Raw genomic sequence first — 25761 nt, 5'->3', positions numbered from 1 at the left:
TTGAAGAACAGAAATTCATAATAAGAACCTTGTTTTCTATATTATTTATTTGTCTGTGTACATTGACACTTCTTCCCAGAAGATGCCAAAGACGTAGACAAGGAAAGACAAGTTCATCTTAAGAGAAATGTTTTAGAAATCTAAGTTCTTAACTCACAGGATTTGGCTATTCAATTATCTTGGAGTCTTGTGATAAAGAAACAGGCACAGACGAGCAGGATATCTGAGGATAGTGGAACCAGAAGTTGGTAACACCAAGTAAGTACCAATGAGTAAGTGACTACTATAGTGAGTGTCTATGGAGATTCTCAGTCATCCAGGTCCTGGTTGTCCCACAGGTCCTTTTTCAGGAGGCAACTGGACTTTCTTGTTTTTCCTTGAAGACGTTTCGCTTCTCATCCCAGAAGCTTCTTCAGCTCTGACTGGATGGTGAGGAATGGGAGGATTTATACTCCTTGCAGACAGCTGGTTGTTTGCCTTCTTTTAGAGGGTCATTGATGCCCCCTGGAGGCCTATCTATGTGTCGTCAGTGCAGATGCAGTGCAGTGAGACTGCAGTAGGTTTTTCAGCCCCTCGCAAGGCCAGGTTTAGCTAGCGAGGGAGAGCACGGAGCAGCTGTGGATGTGGTTGCAACGTCATGCCTTTAATGTATTTTGTGTTGACTTCAGTCACTCCTTCTGGGAGCCGGAAGTGGAACCTTCTCAGGAGGTTGGCGAAGAGCAAAAAGAGTTCCATTCTGGCCAGGTTTTCTCCCAAACAGGCTCGCTGACCTACACCAGAGTGGTAGGAGGAAAAGGCAACAGGAAGAACCGTGAGCATTTAAGGGCAGTTTCATCTCCTATTTGCTTTGTCTCTCGACTGAAATCTTTCTTCTTCACACTGGAGTCCTACAGATGGAGAGGACTCCGACTCCCATGCCCAGGTATTTCTGGGAGTTGTGGTCCAAAGGGTCTAAAAGCAACCTGGTTGGGAAACTTGCTGCCCTCTAATAAGGATAGGCCTCTTAGGGGTTTCTTAAAGGATTTTAATGGACAGATATTAATGTTTGTCTATGTTCTAGACAAATGCCATTTTAGTGCAAGTAGATAATGCAAGAAACAAAATCTTAGAATTCAAGACCTCTGAAATAAAAGTTGTTAAAGAGACTATTCCAGATCTGACCAAGCAGATGTGCAGAATCTACTCCACTATCAAAAAGTGACTGATCGATCAATCAACACACGCTGTGAAAAAAGAACACTCCCATGCATTAAAAAAATCTCAGAAACCAACAACAAACTATTTCAATCACATGACATCACCGTAGCATGCAAACAACTAAAGTCCTCCAAAACATCTTAAATAAAACAAAAGACCCAATAGCCCCTAAAGGGAAAAAACAGCACAAGAGTTATCTACAACATACAGAGTAAGTGTATTTAGGCCAAACAACCCAAAATTTAGCAGAATTATCCATGAACACCAGCTAGCAGTCAGAAGACGTGATGAAAACTCCTTAAATGCACAATACATGGACTGGGTTAACCATAGCTTTAACTGGGGAACTGTGAGCATCCTAGACCAAGCTAAATCCCAAAATTCTAGAAAATAGCTGGAAGTCAGACAAATCAGCCATCAACAGGCACACAGAGATAAACAACATCTACACACTATTCAAAAGAGACAATCACCAAGTTAAAAAGGAAACACGAAGACCAAAACACCTCCTCCACAGCAATCAACCCCCAGATAAGCAGGTATTACAGGTGGTCCTTCACTTACAATCATTCATCTAGTGACTATTTGAAGTTACAATGGCATTGGAAAAAATGCCAAATAATAGAATAGAATAGAATAGAATAGAATAGAATAGAATAGAATAGAATAGAATAGAATAGAATAGAATAGAATAGAATAGAATAGAATAGAATAGAATAGAATAGAATAGAATAGAATAGAATAGAATAGAATAGAATAGAATAGAACAGAACAGAAATACAGAATAGAGTACAGTGGAGTAGAACAGAACGGAACGGAACGGAACGGAACAGAACAACAGAACAGAACAGAACAGAACAGAACAGAACAGAACAGAACAGAACAGAATAGAATAGAATAGAATAGAATAGAATAGAATAGAATAGAATAGAATATAGCTGGAAGGGACCTTGGAGGTCTTCTAGTCCAGCCCCCTGCTCGAGCACAAGAACCTATATTGTCTCAGACAGGTATGGCCATTTCAGCACCCCTATAGTCACATAATCACAATTTTGGGCATTTAGCAACTAGCATGAATTTATGACAGTCCCAGGATCACATAATCACCATTTGCAACTAGTTTCCCAACAAGCAAAGTCAATAGGGGAGGCCAGATTTGCTTAGCGACCGCACGATTCACTTAACAACTGTGGCAAAAACAATGGTCATAAAATAGAGCAAAATTCACTTAGCACCTGCCTTGCTTAGCAACGGAAATGTTGGTCTCAAATGTGGTCATAAGTCAAGGACTACCTGTAACATCCGGATTAATACCAGACCAACAATCAATCGGTAAGCAATAGCTCAATCACCAATTCAAATAATCAATCGTACAATAAACAACAGCCTAATCAAGGAACTACCAAGAAGAAAACAATGCTTGCAGAAATACTGACAGAGCAAGCCACTATATAGAGAGAGGACAAACCCTATTCCCTTCTAGCTCTGATTATGTTATCTAATTGGGTAATGAAACCTCTGTAAAACAACAACCAAGCTCAAACAAAAATCAGCCAAGAATTCCAGACTCCTCTTCATATTCTAGTAGAGGCTGAAAAGAAGCATCTTCACATTGCAGTTAATGGGATATGAAAAGGTGAGCTTTGATCTCTTTATCTGCAATGTGTGAATCAGATTGAATTGCCAAATTATATATATTAAAAAAAACTGGACTCCATGTCCATATGCATGAGAAAACTGAACACTCTATAATCAGGGGTGTCAAACTCAATTTCATTGAGGGCTGCATCAGCATTGCGGTTGCCCTCAAGGGGCCGGGTGGGTAGGGCCAGGGTGGGCGTGGCCTACTGGGTGGGCGTGGTTAGAGTGCGTATGGCCTACTGGGTGGGCGTGGCCAGCTCTACATTGTTCGCATCAAGGGTGCTTATGGGGGCCTGGGCAGGGGTGGGACAGATCTGAGGGTCTCTGGCAGGAGGAGGGTCTCTGGGCCAGGGCCAAGGCAGTGGGGGCCGTTCCCTCCCTGTTTCCAGGATGGCTTCGTGGGCCGCATGAAACCACTTCACGGGCCGGATCTGGCCCCTGGGCCTTGTGTTTGACATGTCTGCTCTATATTCTCTCTCTATAAAAGGTAAAGGTTCCCCCGCACATGTGTGCTAGTCGTTTCCAACTCTAGGGGCCGGTGCTCATTTCATTTTCAAAGCCAAAGAGACAGCACTTGTCAAAGGACATCTCTGTGGTCATGTGGCCGGCATGACTAGACGCCAAAGGCGCACGGAACGCTGTTACCTTCCCACCGCAGTGGTCCCTATTTTTCTACTTGCATTTTTACGTGCTTTCGAACTGCTAGGTTGGCAGAAGCTGGGACGAGTAACAGGTGCTCACTCTGTTACGCGGCACTCGGGATTCAACCCGCCAAACTGCTGACCTTCTGATCAACAAGCTCAGCGTCCTAACCCACTGAGCCACCGCGTCTCTCTCTATACATATATATAATTGTTGGGGGAGAAGATTCCCTCTAGGACAGTGATGGCGAACCTTTTAGAGACCGAGTGCCCAAACTGCAACCCAAAACCCACTTATGTATTGTCAGGTGTCGGGTGGGCGTGGCCCATTGGGTGGGCGTGGCTGCAGTGGTAACGGCAGACTGGGTGGAACTAAAAAGTTTCAATCAATCAATTCCAACTTGGCGAGATCTTTTTTTCCCCGCGAGAAGTTGAAATTGATTGACTGAAACTTTTTTTTCCTTGCACACGGTGGCGGAGACCTAAAGCGAAAAGGTTTTATAAAACCCAGCTGAAGGCCTAGGACTGGGGCGATGGTGCATGTGCCCACAGAGAGGGTTCTGCGTGTCACCCGTGGCACGTGTGCCACTGGTTCGCCACCACGGCTCTAGGACATACCTGTGGAAAAGGGTATGAAGGCTCCTCTGTTGATAAAGTTTCCTTCTTGATCCAAAAAATGACCAGGATTGAAACATTCAGGGGTTTCCCACTCCTTAGGATCCAGGAGAACTGAGGATATATTTGGTATAACTGTGACCCCCTAGAAAAGCCATGAAAGTTTAAACTGTTCAGTTGCATCAATCTAAAGATTCAGTTTTAGAAAACATCTGGTTTCCGTGTGAGAAAAAAAAAATGCTTCTCCCACATGAAATTCCTGCCTATCCGTATACCATAATAAACTATAAAAGCAGAATAATTCTACAGTAATGTCATTAAATTAAATCACCATGCTCTCAAGTCAAAAATTAATAACCAGACAACTTTTTTAAAAAATGTAATGGCATCCCAGGAAGCCTACATAAACAGCATAAAGATGAAATGAGCCCTTCTCATTTCTCATCTTTTCTCATCTTCTCATCTTTCCTACTACCTTATTCTATTCGTATCTTACGATTTATCATTTATTGTTTGTATCTTATGATTAATGATTGTAACTATGATTTATGATCTGTGACCTATCACTTTTTTTGCTGAGAGCTTGGGCACCAGAGACAAATTCTTTGTGTGTCCAATCACCCTTGGCCAATAAAGAATTCCTATTCTGTTCTGTTCTGTTCTGTTCTGTTCTGTTCTGTTCCGTTCCGTCCCGTCCCGTCCCGTCCCATCCTATTCCATTCTCTATTCTATCCTATCTTATCCTATCCTATCTTATCCTATGTTATCCTATTCCATTTTTGTATTCTATTCTATTCTATTCTATTCTATTCTATTCTATTCTATTCTATTCTATTCTATTCTATTCTATTCTATTCTATTCTATTCTATTCTATTCTATTCTATTCTATTCTATTCTATTCTATTCTATTCTATTCTACTCTACTCTACTCTACCCTACCCTTTCCTATCCTATCCTATTACATTCTCTATTCTATCCTATCTTATCCTTCCTACCTTATCTTATCTTATCTTATCTTATCTTATCTTATCTTATCTTATCTTATCTTATCTTATCTTATCTTATCTTATCTTATCTTATCTATCTTATCTTATCTTATCCTATCCTATCCTATCCTATCCTATCCTATCCTATCCTATCCTATCCTATCCTATTCTATTCTATTCTATTCTATTCTATTCTATTCTATTCTATTCTATTCTATTCTATTCTATTCTATTCTAACCCTACCATACCATACCCTTTCCTATCCTATCCTATTCCATTCTCTATCCTATCCTATCCTATCCTATCCTATCCTATCCTATCCTATCCTATCCTATCCTATCCTATCCTATCCTATCCTATCCTATGTTATCCTTATCCATTATTCTATTCTATTCTATTCTATTCTATTCTATTCTATTCTATTCTATTCTATTCTATTCTATTCTATTCTATTCTATTCTATTCTATTCTATTCTATTCTATTCTATTCCATTCCATTCCATTCCATTCCATTCCATTCCATTCCATTCCATTCCATTCCATTCCATCTACTGATTTTGCAATTGAGTCCAATAGGTGCTTCCTTAGAAAATACTAGATTTGGGGTCAGAACAGAAGAAGTGTCATGTGCAACCACTTGCTCAAACAGCAAGGGGGAGAAAAATGTCAGAGTCAGATCTCTGGGCTTGAGAAATGTTTACAAACACTTGAGATCACTCATAATATATATATTTTAATGGTTACCATTATTATCCAAAGTGGTTCACATTTTTTGGTGAATTGCTGCAATTCTAGAAGAACCTCCACCTAAGTGAAATATATAAGGCAATGAGAAATGTCTACCTTTTGAATAGGAAAACCAAGGACTGTTGTGTCTTTCACACATTGTCTGGGGCCGCCAATTAAAATTATATTGGCATAGCGCTGGATCTCATGAATAACAGCATTGGTGTAAGGCAGATTCCTCCGATCACTACAGCAGATCAGCCGGGAGGAAGAACCCAGAGTATCATCAAGTTCTTTTTGGACTTTGGCTGAAAAAAAATAGATCAGTTTTAGAGACTATACATAACATCTCCAACCATATCTCTTCCTCCACGTCTGTTGTGTAAAATAATAATAATAATAATAATAATAATAATAATAATAATAATAATAATAATAATAATAAAAAATGATGATGATGATGCTGATGATGGTGATGATGGAAGGGACCTTGGAGGTCATCTAGTCCAACCCCCTGCTCAGGCAGGAAACACTATACCCTTTCAGACAAATGGCTGTCCGGTCTCTTCTTAAAAATTTCCAGTGTTGGAGCATTCACAGCTTCTGGAGGCAGGTTGTTCCACTGGTTAATTGTTCTCACTGTCAGGAAGTTTCTCCTTAGTTCTAGGTTGCTTCTCTCCTTGATTAGTTTCCATCCGTTGCTTCTTTTCCTTCCTTTAGGTGCTTTGGAGAAGAGCTTGACTCCCTCTTCTTTGTGGCAGCCCCTGAGATACTGGAACACGGCTATCATGTCCCCCGCTCGTCCTTCTCTTCATTAAATTACACATACCCAATTCCAGCAACTGTTACTTATATGTTTTATCCTCCAGTCCCCCAATCATTTTTGTTGCTCTTCTCTGTACCCTTTCTAGAGTCTCAACATCTTTTTTACATTGTGGTGACCAAAACTGGATGCAGCATTCCAAGTGTGGCCTTACCAAGGCATTGTAAAGTGGTATTAACACTCCACCTGATCTTGATTCTATCCCTCTGTTAATGCAGCCTAGCATTGTGTTGGCTTTTTTGGCAGCTGCAGCACACAGCTGGCTCATGTTTAAGTGATTGTCCACTAGGACTCCAAGATCCCTCTCACAGTTGCTACTATTGAGCAAAGTACCACCTATACCAGGGGTGTCAAACTCACAATGTCACGTGACGTGTCGCAACATATCATGACTTTTTTGCCATTGCTGGCAATGGGATGGGCGTAGTTTTGCTATGATGCATCTGGCCCACGTGTTGCAGAATCAAGAGACTCAGACCCCAGAATCAAAAGAAGTTTGTTTTATTTTGCACAAAAGTTTCAGAGCAAAAAGCAAAGGCAATGTCTGAACACCTTGTCATGGAAAAGCAAGGACAGATATAGTCTCCAAAAGTAGCAAAACATGGAAATGTAACTTATCAGCTCTAATTGGTTACATGAATTACAGGCCCCCTTCTAGCTCATTTCTAGCCCCTCTTTGCATTGCTAAACTGTTTTGCAACCTTGTCTTTTTGCTAGCGTCTACGTTTCCTGTACCATGTATGTGGTTAGCTACAAGTGAGACATATGTGGTTAGCTGCAAGTGAGACATATGTGGTTAGCTGCAACTGAATTCTGTGTCAGCTGTACTAAATGTGTCCCATGGGTGAATGTGTGGTTTGACATTTTCCATTTCCTTGAGCCTCTTCTAACTAATACATGGGTCTTCTCACTTTTATGTCCTGCCTCACATTTATGACATGCAGCATTCTTATGTATTCTTTGTATCTTTCTTTATATCCTACTTCACTCCCCCCTTTGAGACTCTATTTCATCTGATGTGGAGTCTCACATTCAATGATATTCCTTCATTTCAGCAAGTAATTACATTTTCCCCAGCAAGCAAAGATAAACTATCAAAACCATTGTATATTAGGATAGGCAAACAGTATAGCAGAGCAACACGTTGTTTCTGATTCCTGCCGACAGTTCAAGAAAGAGACCAAAGAGCAACGAGCAGAGAGGGAAGGAAGAAGTCAATAAGTTAGACTTCATCCTCCTCAGGCACTGTCTCTAATCCCCAAGGTCCAAACCGTACATATATTCCACCGTCTGGATCCTTACTCTCCATTAGAATCCCAGGTGTAAATCCATTTTCCAAAGATCCCTCTAGTACAACCAATTCCTTTTCAATCTTTATCTCTTTCATTGACCTCATAGCCAATTGTCTTAATAGGGGAATTACACACGGGATGAAGGCTAGTCCTGCTATCCCACATAACTGTTGTGATTCAGGGTCAGCCAGTGGGTTCGGCAGTTGGGTTGGACGCCTCAGAGGAGGAGGAGGGGGGTGTTGAAGACCTTGCTGAGGGGGTTGAAGATCTTGCTGATGAGAGCCCTCAGCCAGGCCCCTCCCACTTGGTCACCACGGAGACCCAGCTGTGTGAGCCTGACAGCGTGGATGAAGATGACCCACAGCTGGCCCTGTTCAAGGACGCCCGACGCAGGAGGCAGTCAATTAGGAGTAAACAGAGGAAGGCAATGGGGCTTCTCGGAAGGAGGCAGAGAGAAGCCACGCCCTGAATTCTATATAAGGGGAATGTGTGGGGAGGGCTGTTTTGCTGAAGGCAACCGCTTGGATAGTTCGTGTTTCTTAAAGCTCCTATTTCTTGGTTCGTGTCTTGTTTGTTTTTGTAGCTATAAATTTGGCAGGCGTAATTCCAGCCTCTTGCCGTTTGTAAAGGGGTTGTCCCTGCCTTTTCTGCAGGGCCGGTAGCAGGCTGGTACAGAACAATAACAACAGGAACAGCAATTGTTTGACCCATGCGGTTCCTGGTAACCATGAGAACCATTGGTCAGTTCCTTGGATTCTCTGGCCAATTCTGGATGCTCTGTCTTGCAGGTCCTTTGCCACCTCTCTGACCACTCCTGATTTATTCATGTAAAAGCAGCATTCTTCTCCTAAGAATAGACACAAGCCACCTTTCTCAGCTATCAGGAGGTCAAGGGCACGCCTGTTCTGCAAGACTACTGCTGCCAAGGAGTCTATTCTAACTAATGCACGGGTCTTCTCACTTTTATGTCCTGCCTCACATTTATGACATGCAGCACTCTTATGTATTCTTTGTATCTTTCTTTATAGCCTACTTCACACGGGCCAGCAGTTTGACACCCCTGACCTATACTATACCTGTGCACATGGTTTTTCTTGCCTAAATGTAGAACCTTACTTTTTTACCATTCAATTCAATTTCATTTTGTTATTGTTTTTGTGTTTCCCAGGAGATATAGGAATATAGCCAGCCGTACCAACAGGCTGAAAAATAGCTTTTATCCGTGGGCTGTTAGGCTTTTAAATGGGACATAATCTTATGCAGAATTGACTTGGGAGGCCAGTGTGTGGTGTAGTTGGTTGACATAGTGTGGTGGGATGGAGGGTTTGTTGTCACTGTGTGTTGGGGGGAGAGAGCACGGGGGGAGGCTCAGCTAATCTCAATGTACACATGTTGTACTTTGACAATAAATGTTTATTATTATTATTAAACATGAGCAGCATTGTGCTAAATCAGCCTAGGATGTTTGTAGTCTCCAAGGCAGACAACTGGTCTCCAGGAGGACTTGAGAATGTGCTGCTTTCTTTCAGTGTTTCCTCTCAAATCCATTCAAGGAAAGATTCCATTTTGAGACACATTGTTGATCTGGACAAAATGTTGGGTCCAATCTTCACATTAAGCTCAGAGGCGACACTTACATTACTTTGTTTAAAAGGCAAAGGGAATAAAATTCATTCATTTCTAAAATCGCATCCCACGTATTTAAACAGAGCGGTCACACTTTCTTCACATCTTAATGCATGTTAGTTTAGGACAGGGGTCTTCAAACCTGGCCCTTTTATGACTTGTGGACTTCAATTCCCAGAATTCCTCAGTCAGGTGTGCCTTAGATAAATCCTAGTTGGAAGTACAATGTCAGTGCTGCTAACATCGGATGTTCTTGCTTGACAACATAGGGAGATGTAGCCTTCCTTTAACTCGTATATTATTTTTAGAGCTAGAATTAGTGGTCGCTGGGGAGAGTAGGGAGAATGTATCTCAAGACTGTTTGTAAGAAAAGAAGATAAGAATTTGGGTTGTTAAACAGGAGGGAAAGTTTGCATTTTAAACGAATTGGAGAATGTGATTTATGACATTAAATTAAGGGAGGGAATTGTGGTTGATACGATGTGTTCACGGGAGGAGAATTCAGATCTTGGCTTCTAATATGTACCTGCCAAAGCTATGCGAGTATAATAAAAGATTCTCTAAGGTAAACAGTGCCTTGAAGTTCTTTGAAGTACTGCATTTCTCGGAACCATGACATACAATTTGTCCCAAAGCAGCTGTGCCATTCCGTGGGTAAGCTAGAACTAGTTTCATTCCTACAAGTCAAAGATTTTTGTAAGTAGAAGGGGAGAAGCAGCCTTGAGCAATTTGGAAGAAAACAGAAGAACATATTAAATGTAACAAGTTAAGGTTCAAATTAATTTTTCAAGTTAATGTTACATGCATATGTTTACAGTTCTGAGATTTCCCCCTGCCTTTCTACCTTCGTCCCTCTCACCTTGAATATCCGGGCAGGCCACCATGTAGAGTAGTGCCCAATGCAATGTGGTAGCTGTGGTCTCTGATCCTGCGATGAAAAAATCGAAGATAGTGTAGGCCAGATTGCTTTCATCCAGAGTAGATGTGGGGTCACCTTGACTCTGTGAATGCATATCAAGAGATTTAGGTGAGGGAATAGAAAGGGTGGGAGGGGTGTTGAGAGACATAAAAAGGAGAACTTCATTCACTTAATAAGGAACCTGCTCAAGAATCAAATCCTTTCATTATGCGGGAAGTCAGCCCCCGCCCCCCGCCCCAGAGAAGGAAATATTAAAAAGGCAAAATATTATATTTCCTCAAAGGATCTTAAAGAGGCAGAAAAGCATGCCCAGTTTTTTTTAATAGCCCCAAGTCTCCCTCCCCCAAGCAGAAACCAGCTCTGTAGAAATGCAGGTGTAAATAATCCATTCAGGAAGGTTGGAGGCTTCCAGCTAGAAGCTGAAGAGATCAGGAAGACAAAGACCCTTAAAATCTACATACCCCACCCAAAGTCTAAGACAGGACATAATAGGATTAGCCCACAGATGCCAAAGGGGCACACTCAGACTCAGGTCAAAGTACGCGACACAGGAAATACAAAGCCTCAAACAGGAACAGGAAACAACCTGAAGAGCCCCAGAAGGTATAAAAACCGACCACTCCCAGCTCCATGCGGACAGTTTTTCCAGAGCCATCTTTCTGTCTGGCTCTCCTCTTCAATAAACTGCAACCTTCTTTCTAAAGCAGTCTCCATGTTTAGTTATTCCCGGCTTGGACTGAACCATGATGAAGATTTTTCCTTCAACAGTTAGAACATTGAATATTTAACCGACTAGAGGAAATCTAGATTCCTCAGTTTAGAAGACCCAGGTCATCTTTATTCTGTGAATGCATATGAAGGCTCAGGAATAATGCAAAAGAGTTTGGCATGAGGAGAACCACTTTGGCCTAGCGGTGAAGGGGCTGGCCTAGAAATCAAGAGATTTTGCTCTAGGCCCCTCTTAATTTTATTAATTTCACAACGTATAGACAGATGTAACCATAGTCTCAATAGGGAAAATGTGACAATCCTACATCAGGTTAAGTCCAAAAACACCAGGGAATTTCTGGTGGAGCCTTGGTGGAGCAGTGGGCTAATGCCTCCTTAAGTAACACCAGCTGCCTGCAATTAGTGCAGGTTCGAGTCCCACCAGGCTCAAGGTTGACTCAGCCTTCCGTCCTTCCGAGGTAGGTAAAATGAGGACCCAGATTGTTGGGGGCAATTAAGCTGACTTTGTAATAATGCCGCTTGGGGGGGGCGAAAGCCCTAATAAGCAGGCATATACATAGAATGAAGGCTCTTGCTAAGCACATTGGTTTGTGCTTAAATTGTAAGCCGCCCTGAGTCTTCGGACAAGGGCGGGATATAAATGAGATTAAAATAAATAAAAATAAAATAAATTTCTAGAAGCCTGGCACTCTGACAAATTAGCCACATAGACATTAACAATACCTATGGACTGTGCAAAAGAGACAATCAACTAGCCAATCAACCAAAAGGGAACAAAAAGACTCCAGCACCTCTCCACCAGCAATCAGCATCCAGATCACCATAGATTAACTCCAAGGTCAACTTCAGACCAAGAATCAAGTAAGCAATGCCCCAATCAAGAAACTGCCAAAGAACCAATGGTAAACAGCCCAACAAAATAATCACCCCCAATCACAGGGCAAGCCACCAGAATATAAACTGATGGCAAACTCCACTCCTTACTAGCACTGATGACATTACCTAGACAGGGTAAGGAAAGGTCTGCAAGAAAACAAGCAAGCTCAGAGAGCACCGAGGACGCCCCCGTTTCAACTCTGAGCTACAAATATTCTCCTTTATTAGGCCCTTCTTAGTCAGGAAAAATTGCTGGGTGAATTTGGGCCATTCTCTATCAACCCAACTCATCTCACAGGGTGGTTTAAGAGGGAGTTAAGCTCTTCTCCAAAGCACCTGAAGGCAGAACAAGAAACAACAGATGGAAACTAGTCAAGGAGAGAAGCAACCTAGAACTAAGGAGAAACTTCCTGACAGAACAATTAACCAGTGGAACAACCTGCCTCCAGAAGCGGTGGATGCTCCAACACTGGAGGTTTTTAAGAAGAGACTGCACAGCCATTTGTCTGAAATGGTATAGGGTTTCCTGCCTGAGGTAGGGGGTTGGACTAAAAGACCCCCAATGTCCAGTGGTGGGATTCAAATAGGTGAACAGCCAGTTCTCTGTGTGGATGCCACTTCCAGAAGGCCATTCTGGGCCTGGGCGACAAAAAAAACATAGCTACCCGTTCTGCCGAACTGGTGGGAACTGGCTGAATGCCACCACTGCCAAGGTCCCTTTCCAACTCTGTGACTCTGAAACTTTTGTGAAGGTAAAACAGCGGAGCACTTACTGAGAGGAAAAAGATTTACTGATCCGAGACGAGTTTGAGTTTGAAGAATGATACCCTAATGGTACAGATCTCTTACTTTTGCCATCTGCGCCAAGTAGAAATCAATGAAATTCCGTGGATCGTCTCGCGTCCCACTCTTCTCATGACTTTGGATCTCCTTCATTATAAAAGAAATTGAAAAATCATAACAAGCAAAGGCTTTTTGGTGACGGCCCGGGAGGTGATTCATAATCCATGGGAATATTTCATAGACCTGTGTAAGACAGGGAACCTCGTTAAAAACACAATATTTGGGAGTAAGGAAAGAAACTTTCTACATGGCCATTGTTGAACTGAACGCCAAATACGGCTCTTTTAAGGGTCATGCCTCGGCATGCATAGTTTCCAGTGAGACAAACCAAGACAGAAAAATAATTTTATTACAGTTTATCAGAAAATTCGGACAAAAGGGATTCCTTGCAGTCGAAGAGGAAACCCTGATCTTTAGCTTACAACACCTTTTCTAGTTAGCATAACAAAGAAACATCCAAGAGGAAAGTTGATTGGACAGGATAAAAGCAACCTCCCCTTTGCACAGGAAATCAGTTACCTGCGGTCAAGCATGTTACCCATTTGCATCCCATAATATCACACACGTTCATTAAAATGAGGTCTGACCTCAGAAGGGGCGTAAATTGTAAGGAAAAAGGTTATTTAGAGTTCACTAAAGAGATAAACCAGATGCCAATTTGTACTAACAAACTTTCTCTTATCATCAGATAATCTTCAGCCTGTTTATCTCTTCAATTTAGGAATATTAAAAGCTATTCCTAAATTCCTGTCTGTATTATACCTGAACAGAGACAATAATCAATCTGAAGATTTATCTTTTCTTTTTAGGAATGTTAAAAGCTATTTAATCAATCCATGCAACTATCCTACATTCCAATCCGTAATGAACCAACCTTATTTTAAAAGAGAGAAAATACAACAAATTAAAATACAAAATAACTGTGTTAGCTAACAGATTACAAAACCCATGTCATTTGCTCCTCAGACAACAGCCAGTTGCTAAGATGTGATGTAATGTAGTCCTGCCCTAAGGACAGAGTGAGATGTTTGTCTGATCAACCTGTCTTAATCACTTAAACAGGAGCCAGCAGTGTGCTGCAGCTGCCAAAAAAGCCAACACAGTGCTGGGCTGCATTAACAGAGGGAGAGAATCAAGATCAGGTGGAGTGTTAATACCACTTTACAATGGCTTGGTAAGGCCACACTTGGAATACTGCATCCAGTTTTGGTCACCACGATGTAAAAAAGATGTTGACACTTTGGAAAGAGTACAGAGAAGAGCAACAAAGATGATTAGGGGACTGGAGGCTAAAATATGCAAGGAACGGCTGCTGGAATTGGGTATGTCTAGTCTAATGAAGGGAAGGACGAGGGGGGACACGATAGCAGTGTTCCAATATCTCAGGGGCTGCCCCAAAGAAGAGGGAGTCAAGCTATTCTCCAAAGCGCCCGAAGGCAGGACAAAAAGCAACAGATGGAAGCTAATCAAGGAGAGAAGCAGCCTAGAACTAAGGAGAAATTTTCTGACAGTTAGAACAATTAACCAGTGGAACAACCTGCCTCCAGAAGTGGTAAATGCTCCAACACTGGAAGTTTTTAAGAAGAGACTTGCCAGCCATTTGCCTGAAATGGTATAGGGCAGGGGTAGGCAACCTCGGCTCTTTTATGACACATGGACTTCAACTGCCAGAATTCCTGTCAGCTATGCTAACTCAGGAATTCTGGGAGTTGAAGTCCATGAGTCATAAAAGAGCCGAGGTTGCCTACCCCTGGTATAGGGATTCCTGCCTGAGCAGGGGGTTGGACTAGATGACCTCCAAGGTCCCTTCCAACTTTATTGTTGTTGTTGTTGTTGTGTTGCTGTTGTTTTGTTAATAATAATAATAATAATAATAATAATAATAATAATAATAATAATAATAATAATAATAAAATAAAAATAAATAAAAATAAAAATACTATACTTCCCATTTTTCATTTCATGCATCCCACCCCTGCATTAACCTCTGTGGCTGATTTGCTATTAACTACGCTTGACCTCAGAGCATATTACCTCTGTTTTGCTAATATTCCAATATTCTCATACGCATTTCTTTCTCTTACTTATCCAAGGGGGATTAGAAAGAGAGACAACTCTAGATCTTCCCCATGATATCTTTGCCTCTTGCACCATTTCCTGGACCTTCTGATTTGACAGTTGGGACATTGGTAGGATTGAGGAAATTTCTAGATATGGTTTACTTACAACCTGCCAGGCGCTTCCTCCAATTTGAAGTATAAATTCAGTGCTTTTGATCAGCCGGTGGAAAGTTTCATCCTCCTTGGAGAACCGATAGCCAAACAGGAGAGAACAGATCACATTGGAGACAGCAAGAATGATGGGGAAAGAAGGCTCCATTGGCTGCCCTGTATTTTTTTTATTGAAAATTCACTCGTCAGCTATAAATGTGATGCAAATCTTTTTTATTATTATTTAAAGTCATTTCCTGGTGATTCCAACTCACATATTTTGCTTTGCTTTCTCCTTCAACCCATCAGATCATAGTATGTTCACCTACTATGGAATTAGAAGCTCTCATCTGATTTATACTTCCTTAATTAGGATGGGTTAGGACGCTGAGCTTGTCGATCAGAGGTTCGGCAGTTTGGCGGGTCAAATCCCGGGTGCCGCGTAACAGAGTGAGCGCCTGTTACGTGTCCCAGCTTCTGCCAACCTAGCAGTTCGAAAGCACGTAAAAATGCAAGTAGAAAAATAGGGACCACTATGGTGGGAAGGTAACAGTGTTCCGTGTGCCTTTGGCGTCTAGTCATGCCAGCCACATGACCACGGAGACGTCCTCGGACAAGTGCTGGCTCTTCGGCTTTGAAACGGAGATGAGCACCGGCCCCTAGAGTTGGAAACGACTAGCACGCATGTGCGGGGGAACCTTTACCTTTACCTTTACCTTTAATTAGGATAGCCCAATTCAGACTGAAATACTGAGGGGGAAATTAAGCTTAAATAAGAACTTCGAAAGTAGGATATATAGTGATTTAACAAATCAACGTTTACACCTGCAAGTGAAATATAAAGTTATCAGAAAAGATGTTATAGGTAGATGTCATAAGGCAGATAAGCAGTATAGTATTTTTTATAATGCATGGAATATGAAAACATTGGGATAGTGTATCTAAATGAAAAATCTGGATATTTAGACGATAAAGATTGAGAAAATTATTAAGCTCAAACAAGAATTATGAAAATAGGATCTATGGTGAACTAATAAGATGATTTTTATAAAAACAACACGTCGATAAGAAAAAAATGTCATACAGGGACGTTATTATTATTTGTACAAACCTGGAAAAAATGTGTACATTTAACCATTTATACACTGAAAATAGTAAGAATTATATTTGTTTAAGGTTGAAGAAGGAGAATACTGTTGGGAGAAGGGAGGATCAAACAAATATACTATTAATTAATATATTAATTATGGAAGTGCAAAAATTAAAGATTACTGACTGTTAATTAACTACTATTGATTGGGGGGGTTTCAAAATTTATGAAGCAGGACAACACGCTGTACACTAGACACTAAGGATTGTTATTGTAAAAAATCAATAAAACGTTTCTTTAAAAAAAACAAAAAACGATAGCCCGATTCAGTGGCAAATGAAACAGGCCTTGGGGTCCCTTTGCAAATACTTCCACCGTTCTTTTTTCTTTTTTTTTAGAAATGGCTTCTAGAGCCTTACCTTGAGTGCTGTCAAAGACCTCAATCAAATGCAAAGCCTCTTCTTGGATCTGATGCTCCAGGCCTGACTTTCCTTGGCTCAGAAACTTGAGGCCCATCGCCCCAATTCGCCGATGTTGCTTCCATGTGTTTCCACTGGCAAAAATGATACCTGAAAAGTTACCACAGGATTGTCTTCTGCTCGTACTGGATGTTGTGCCATCAAAACACTTCGGATAATGGTTTTTTTTTTCTTCTTCAAATACAGACACAGATTGTCCTCCCCGCCCAACCGCAACGGAGGCCCAACATTTCTGTTGCTAAACAAAACCATTGTTAAGTGAGTTTTGCTCCACTTTGTGACCTTCCCTGCCGCAGCTGCTAAGTGAATCGCTGCAGTTGTTCAGTTAATATCACCACTGCTAAGTGAATCTGGCTTCCCCGTTAACTTTGCTCGTCAGAAAGTTGCCAAAGGGACTTGTGTGTTTTTTGCTCAAATACAGGCAGACCTTGATTTATGACCACCACTGGAATCCAGAATTTTGATTGTAGGTCTGTTTGTGTTTGATGTTGTGTCGTCAAGAGGCCTCCATTCACAGTGTTTGAATCTTGGCAAAAGGGCAGCCCGCAATGAGCACATATTTGTTGGCCAACCAGGTTTCTGGAAACTAGCTTGTAACGAAACCCTCTTGTGAGCAGTCACCGTAATTAGGTGTTTGCCTGAGGCAGCCATAAACTGATTTGAACTAGCAATTCCATACTCCAACAGGGGGGGGGGGAGAATAGGGTGGAAATAGCAGGAACCTTACCTGACCTTTTAAGATGGCATTAATCCTGACATATTCCAGGTAGCTTTCATAAGGAGCCTCAAGTTTCCAGTAGCTGTTGACAGCCGAGAATGGAACCAAATTTATTGAAAAAGGGTTGGACTAGACAACCTTGGAAAATGGATATCTGTAATTTTCCCCTATTTCACCAGTGGTACATTAAAATGGGCCTTTCTTTTTGCCTTTAGTTAGCAGTCCTGCCTGTCTATCTCTGTCTGTCCGTCCATCTGTCTGTCTGTCCATCTGTCTATCCATCCATCTATCTATATCTTTCTATCTATCTATCTATCTATCTATCTATCTATCTATCTATCTATCTATCTATCTATCTATCTATCTATCTATCTATCTCAGCCAATAGCTGCCACAAAAGCCAACACAGTCCTAGGGTGCATTAATAGATGGATAGAATCAAGAACACATGAAGTGTTAGTACCCCTTTAGAAGGCCTTAGTAAGACCACACTTGGAATTACTGCATCCAGTTTTGGTCACCACGATGTAAAAAAGAGGTTGAGACTCTAGAAAGAGTGCAGAGGAGAGCGACAAAGATGATCAGGGGACTAAAGGCTAAAACATATGAAAAACGGTTGCGGGAATTGGGTGTGTCTAGTTTAATGAAGAGAAGGGCGAGGGGGGACATGATAGCAGCATTCCAATATCTCAGGGGCTGCCCCAAAGAAGAGGGAGTCAAGCTATTCTCCAAAGCGCCTGAAGGCAAGATAAGAAGCAACAGATGGAAACCGATCAAGGAGAGAAGCAACCCAGAACTAAGGAGGAATTTCCTGACAGTGAGAACAATTAACCACTGGAACAACTTGCCTCCAGAACTTATGAATGCTCCAACACTGGAAGTTTTTAAGAAGAGACTGGACAGCCATTTGTCTGAAATCGTATAGGATTTCCTGCTTGAGCAGGGGATTGAACTAGAAGATCTCCAAGATCCCTTCCAACTCTTTTATGCTGCATCTGACTGGTTGCTGAGGTACAAACACAAATTAGAGCTAAATGCCAGGGGGAAATTGTTGCTCAAATTCTTAGGATTTCATCTTTCTGGCCCCACTGTTCTCTTGCCTCTTTATAAATATAATATTTTACTTTCATAGAGTTCTACTGGCAAAGCCTTCTTCACATGCTCTTCTGGTGACCTGGTTCCAGAGGAAGTTCATTAAACTCACCTTTTCTCTTGCCAAGTTTTTCAAAAAACGGACTTGTTGGCCGTCCATTCATGTCTTCTGGATGGGCTGTCAGACCTTCCTTCACTGCCTCAAATCCATTGAGTATAATTATTGGTAACTGCCCCAACCACAAGGTGAAGACATTCCCATGACTCTTTGCTAGCTGCAGATACAGGGAGAGAAAAAATAAATCTTAGACTGGCTCTATTGAAGCCATTGCTAATACGTAGGCACTATTCACCCTTCAAAAATCATTGGGAATCATTTGCATTTTGCATCTACAGAGATTCTCAGTGATCCAGGTCGTGATTGTCCCAAAGGTGCTTCTTCAGGAGGCATCTGGTGACCTGATTCCTGAGGTTCAAGGACCTGAGGTTCAAGGTGTTAGTAATGACCTACAAAGCCCTACATGGCATGGGTCCGGAATACCTTGGGGAGCACCTGCGGCCGGCGTCAACTTCCCTCCGCCCAGTACGCTCCCATAGAGAGGGCCTCCTCAGGGTGCCACCGGTCAAAGAATGCCGACTGGTGGCCCCCAGGGGGAGGGCGTTCTCTGTGGGCGCGCCGGATCTTTGGAACCATCTTCCGGTCGAGCTCCGGATGGCGCCCGATCTCCGCTCCTTCCAGCGCGATCTTAAAACCCATCTCTTTGAACAAGCTGGCCTGGCCTGATGGGACAGGGTTGGATTTTATAAATGGATTTTAACTGTTAATCTATATTAATTTATTATGGGCACTGTTTAATTACTTTTTAATAATTTTTAATTTTTGTATCTTGTTTTTATGTATTGCCCTGTTCACCGCCCTGAGTCCTTCGGGAGAAGGGCGGTATACAAATAAAATAAATAAATAAATAAATAAATAAATAAATAAATAAATAAATAAATAAATAAATAAATAAATAAATAAATAAATCTGGACTTTCCTGTTTTTCTTTGAAGACGTTTCGCTTCTCATCCAAGAAGCTTCTTCAGCTCTGACTGGATGGTGGGGAATGGAAGGAGCTGAAGAAGATGTTCCATTAAACATCTTCGGAGAAAAACAAGAAAGTCCAGTTGCCTCCTGGAAAGGCCCCTTTGGGACAACCATGACCTGAGTGACTGAGAATCTCCACAGGCATTTAGCTATGCAATTTGGGAGAAACACTTTTCGAATGGTGCAGGAAGATGAACGGATTTCCAGAAAACATTGCGGACTACGGGAACCATTTGCGCTTCACTTTGAGATGCAGACAACATGGACTCATCCCCAACAGCCTGTGCCTGTCTTCAGCAATGATGGGACCCAGCATAGAAAACATCCTGCAGCCAAGAAGGCTCCACACCCATTTGCACTACTCAGGTGACTCTGAGGACACAAAAACCTCCAAATGGCTTCAACAGCTCTCTAAAAGAAGGCAAACAACCAGCTGTCTGCGAGGAGTATAAATCCTTCCATTCCCCACCCTCCAGTCAGAGCGGAAGAAGCCTCTGGGATGAGGAGCGAAACTTCTTCAAAGGAAAAACAAGAAAGTCCAGTTGCCTCCTGAAAAAAGCACCTTTGGGACATTTCCATTTAACACAAAATCTTTGCTTAAAGCAAATATGCCATTCGGGAGACTATAATGTTACCTAAATTACCTTAGGCTATAATGAGATTAGGAGTGTAATGCTACGAAATGTTAGAAGTCTCAAAGAAAATTGTGGTGTAGTTTATTTCAATGTGTATACAGACATAAGTATTATAACATCAATTTGCTTTGAATCAGTCAGACTATTTGCTGAAGCCCCAAACAGAACATTTCAGCTGGTCATGTAACAACATACGGTAGTTCTATTCATTTTGCATCATCGCACACTATTATGGACCTCCCCTAGATATGATAGGTTTGTCCATTTAACACAGGGGTGTCAAACTCAATTTCATTGAGGGCCGCATCAGCATTGCGGTTGCCCTCAGGGGGCCGGGTGGGTGTGGCCTGGGTGGGTGTGGCCTACTGGGTGGGCGTGGCTAGAGTGCGTATGGCCTACTGGGTGGGCATGGCCAGCTCTACAATGTTCGCATCAAGGGTGCCTATGGGGGCCTGGGCAGGAGTGGGACAGATCTGAGGGTCTCTGGCAGAAGGAGGGTCTCTGGGCCAGGGCCAAGGCAGTGGGAGCCGTTCCCTCACTGTTTCCAGGATGGCTTCGCGGGCCACATGAAACCACTTCACGGGCCAGATCCAGCCCCCGGGCCTTGTGTTTGACATGTCTGATTTAACAGAATAACAAAGTTGGAAGGGACCTTGGAGGTCTTCTAGTCCAACCCCCTGCTCAGGCAGGAAACCCTATACCATTTTCAGACAAAGGTTTGTGCAATCTCTTCTTAAAAACTTCCAGTGTCGGAGCATTCACAACTTCTGGAGGCAAGTAGTTCCACTGATCGAGTGTTCTAACTGTCAGGAAATTGTGCGCATTTGATTGTGCATTGAGAAGTTATGCCGCATCACCTAGTTCTGAACAGTTCTGAGTGCTCACATAGTTTAATGCTTTCAGGCAAAAATCACCTTTAAAGGAGAATATTTGGAGCTAAGGGTTGAAACGAGATGTCCTTGGTGCTCTCTGAGCCTGCTTGTTTTCTTGCAGACGTTACCTTACCCTATCTAGGTAATATTATCAGTGCTAGTAAGGAGTGGGCTTTGCTCTCAAACCCCACTCCTTACTAGCACTGATGATGTTCCCTAGTTGTGTCTCCAAGGAAACAAGCAGTCTCAGAGAGCACCAAGGACTCCTCAAAAATTAACACTGTTTCTCAGTCTCGGGATCTTTAGGGTGTGTGAAATTTCAGCTCCGAGAGTTCCCATGGGAGTTGAAGTTGAGAACCGCCACTGGAGAAAACCGGAACTCACTGACCTTTGTCCATCCTTTGAATGATCACAAATGAGAGATTGCTTTCTTAATCTTTTCCACGGGGGTCTAATGGCTAAGGCTGCTAAGAGGTTTCTCAAGGGAAAAACCTCTGCTGAAAACAATAGGATAGCTTTATGATTACCGCTTCCAACATAAGACAAGCATGGAGTGCTTCTAATGAGAATCCGTACAACGTTTCTAAAAGTATCTGGATCATTTCCAATTAGACAAGCCTTGAACATGTTTTAGCAACAGGTTTCATCTAGTGTAATCATCAAGACAATGTTGACTTTTTTATTTTTTTTTATTTTTTGGATCTATAGATAAAAACACAATCTTCTCTGGGGCCTCTCCTTCTGATTCTTGCCAATAGTAAGGACTATTTCATTAACTATTTCATTAACACATTGGGTGGGCCAAAGCACTCGGTGTGTGTAGGTGGCTGGCTGCCAGGCCGGTGACAGCCGAACTATGCCACCACTCTCCTGAGGCTCCTGCCTCCTGCACCATGCCCGGGACTGCCTGTGTGTTGCTCTCCGGTTCTGCGGGTCGGACCTCGTGCACGTACCACTGGCTGGGCATCATTAACCCTAGCATCCGGAGCTGGCGCTACCACCCCAGCCTTAGCAGGCTCTCCCCCTTGGCCCACAGGCGCCATCCCCTGCGTGCCCTCAGCCATTCCCCGGTATTTGTACACAACGCTGTGCTACCTTTCTGTCAGACGTCCTTGCCACACCCTTGGCTCCAACAAGAAACAAGCCGTTGAGTTCACAGTTGGTTGGTTTAATCACGGAACGTTCTGGCATGTCTTTAGTCACAGAAAGAGCAAACGTTCTACATATGCGTCTCCCAATTGCCCCCTGCCCCCTACCTAACCAGCATCCGGCGTGCGTGCTGATAAGAGCAGCTAGGTAAGGACACACTGCAAGCTTCGGGCTTCCTGTTGCTTCCCTGTGCCAATCAGCTATTCAGCGGGACGGCCACAGAGCCAACGGCCACCTAGCCCTGCTCCGCCGGGTTCTCCTTCGACGGTCTGGGTAATGGGTGAGAGGGAAGGTCTGTCGCCACCGGTTTTGTCGCTGGCCTCCTCCGCTGCACCTGGACGTGCCCAGCCACCGTCCTTGTCCCCTTCCCCACCTCCCATTAGCATCGAGCCCACAGAGGCTTGGACACTATGGTATGGGTTAGTTCAAAGCTGTTTTAAAAAAAGGGCTGCAGGAAATATTATGAAAAACCTTATGGCAGAACTAGGGGGAGTAGGATTTCTTCCAAAAAGCCTTTTGGAAATTCTCCCTCTCTTCATGTACACAACCAGTCGTGGCTTGAAAATGCTTGGTGTTATGTACTGGGCTCTTGTGAAACTGGTAGAGGACAGGAAGGCCTGGAGGAATGTTGTCCATAGGGTCGCGATGGGTCGGACACGACTTCGCAGCTAACAACAACAACAACAACTTGTGAAACACCACGTGGGTTGCTGGAGCAGCTAACGACTCTCCAGCAACCCAGACTACAAGTCTCCTATGCTGCAATTGGCTATCTCCAGGCAGCAATGGTTGATTCAAACCTATTGGCTGCCACCTAGGGGCTAGACTATATATTGCGGCTAGTCGCAGCCATTTTCCCAGTACAGTTCCAGCACGAAATAAACAATGAGTACTGTACTCTGTTCAGCGTCTTCATTCCTGCGCCAAAGAACCCGCTATTTAACACTTGGAAGCAACCTTTCCTTGGAAAGTCACTTTAAGGTTCTCTCGGTCATATCCAGGAATGAGATGAAGAAGAACAAGAGCAGAAAAAAAGATGTGGCCAGCATGGGTTTTGTGGATATATTTCCATATATTTGTTTTTAGTTGAAAGGCAAGAAAACTTCTGGCAGGTGTGCCTTGCAAGAGGCTGCTGGCGAGATGGCTGGAGCAGCACATGGGACTTTGTCCGGCTTCAGCTTAAACGTCTTCCGTACTTCAGAAAGAAAGAAGATGGAAGATAGCCGAGCACAGCATCGGGGCCCATTTCGTCAGCTTCGCACTAGAGACCTATTTCAAGCCTCCAACATTCAGCAGACATCGATCCCCTTCTTGGCCCTCAGCCAGGTGTCCTGCACCCACCTCCCCACCCATCATCTCTTCCCTCCTTCTTCCTGGAGGGACCAATGACTTAACTCTGCTTCTGACCAACGTGGTACTCAGATGCCAGAGCCCCTCGTCTCCCCAGATCATCCATACTAATAATCTCGCCTTAATTCTAAGGAGTATCTCAGCTGATCTAAGCCAGGTTGAGCACAGAGTTTGTAAATACCGTAATCAGCGTCTCGTAGGAAAAGTCAAATCTCATCTGCCACAGAGTTCCAATAACTGGGAAAGGTGTCGGTCCGGGAGGAAGCCTTCGAGCCATCCGTAGTATTTTCAGGTACTGTGCAATCACAAGCACAACGATGAAGAGAATTAGTAGCAGACCAGGCAAGACTGCCATCTTGGTACGTTTTCTCCTTTTCCCTCCCACGTCTCTTTCCAAACGTCTCCCTCGGTGAATGCCGCCTTCTGTTTTGCTCAGTCTTGTCAAGAGTCAAGTGATTTTCTGGATGCTGCTCAGCCAGTTTAAGATCCTCCTCACCCTACAGGCATATTTTAAGCTAAAACTATTGGAATTTGGTCAGATTCTGAGTACACCTTGCCCCTCTCTTCTTATTAGAAAACCCAGGTTGCCTCAAGTCTTGGCAGTTCCACCAACTATGAGTAGATCATGATGACAGATATGCTGCCTGTTCAAGTGGAACATGTTTTATCAAATACGTTAGGAATTTATTGGCCCCAAATCCAATGAGTATCAATGCTACTCTCTGATATTACAACGTACAGTGAGGTTGCAAACGGCTCAGAGAGGGCTGTAAAGCACTACGGAGCAGTATATGAGTTTAAGTCCTATTGCTATCATATAGGCTCCTCCAGAATCTCTCCGAAGCGAATCAGCCATCTAGGAGATCTAATCCGAAGGAGCTCAAGCGCAGAATTACACTCAGCTCTTGTAAAAAAAAACGCTCCAATCTGCAGTTATGTGGATGGTTTGTAGCGTTGGGGGCAAACTGTGCCCTCGAGTGCAGCTTGGCCCTCAGCAAAATCATAGCAAAGTCTTATTAGGAGAATAAAAAGGCTGCGATCCAAATTTATTTATTCAATTTAGATGTGGTCCATCTCAGTCGTGCAACAAATTGTAGATGCTATGTGCTAATCATCCAGTTTTAAAAACAGTATTACAAAAGATAGCTCAGTTGTGCTCCTTGCTTCAAGCAAAAAGAAAAACAAATGGCAAGTAAAAGCTTACTCCTTTTTCTTTACCTTAAGAGCTGAAATTTTTCTAATACTTGGTGATAAATCAAGCTGAATCTATGAACGTTAACTTAATTTGAGATTGCTCGTTGCCTAGGATGGCCTATATGTTTGAGGCACAAATGAACAGATTCCAGAAGATTCAACAAAGATACAAAAACACAGAAAATGGTGTGTGTGTGGGGGGGATGTATCTCCTTACGGTGGCTGTGGGACACCTAATGTTTATTTTACAAAGTTATCTTACAAAAATGGTTTGCAGATGCTAATTATTTTCAACTAATGTTATTGCTAGCATTTTTATCTTCATCTATGTCTTATTCCTGTTGCTCTTATCTTGAAGCTCTTAAAGACTGCCCCCGACCTTCGTTCATTTCGCTGGGACCTAAAAACCTGGCTCTTTGAGCTATCTGGTCTGGACTGAGGGGTTTAATGTTTTTAAATTGTGATTTATTTTTTGCGGCTAGACTTAATTTAATTTTATTTTAATTTTATATTGGATTGTTTTTAAATTTTGCCTTGTAAAACGCCCTGAGTCCTTTGGGAATAGGGCGGTATATAAACCGAATAAATAAATAAAATAAATAAATAAAGTATGTGCATGCCTTCAAATCAGTGAGGCCACCTGGAATTGCCTGAACAAATTCCTGCACTTCTTTTGGCAAATTTTTTGGAAGTGGTTTGCCATTGCCTCCTTCCTAGAGCTAAGAAATAAGGACTCAAGCAAGGTCACTGTATTGTATTGGGATTTTATTTGAACTGTTTCACCTGTCTGTTTGAATGCTGCTTAAGGTTGCTCAATTGGTGTGTCTAACGGTCACTGACTAGCCAGACTTGCTATCTCCAAGAAGATCATTGGATGATTTGGGGGCGGGAAAGAGTTCCTTTAATCCAGGGCTTTTCAACCAGTGGTACAGGTACCACCTGTGGTACATTGGCACCGGGCAGGTGGTA

General features: G+C 42.7%; 2 protein-coding genes across 2 annotated transcripts in view; one reads left to right on the top strand and one right to left on the bottom strand.

The window, feature by feature from the left end:
• Positions 1 to 591: 591 nt before the first annotated feature.
• LOC308669298 (cytochrome P450 2J6-like) lies at positions 592 to 23953 on the bottom strand (the record flags this gene model as incomplete). The annotated part of the gene is made up of 9 exons (XM_081329935.1): positions 592 to 770; positions 4098 to 4239; positions 5926 to 6116; positions 10409 to 10550; positions 12923 to 13099; positions 15143 to 15303; positions 16636 to 16785; positions 18618 to 18780; positions 23780 to 23953. The coding sequence occupies 9 exons, from the start codon at positions 23951 to 23953 to the stop codon at positions 592 to 594; spliced, it is 1479 nt and encodes a 492-aa protein (XP_081186061.1).
• LOC308669013 (solute carrier family 12 member 9-like) overlaps positions 9716 to 25761 on the top strand; it is a 376525-nt gene continuing 360479 nt past the window's right edge. Inside the window, exon 1 of the mRNA XM_081329437.1 lies at positions 9716 to 9741. The gene's annotated coding sequence lies outside the window, so the exon portion shown is untranslated. The remainder of the gene's footprint in view (positions 9742 to 25761) is intronic.

Source organism: Vipera berus (genome assembly GCF_964194415.1).
Source record: "Vipera berus genome assembly, chromosome: 5".
Taxonomy (NCBI): Eukaryota; Metazoa; Chordata; class Lepidosauria; order Squamata; family Viperidae; genus Vipera; species Vipera berus.
This window is presented reverse-complemented; position numbering and strand designations above follow the sequence as displayed.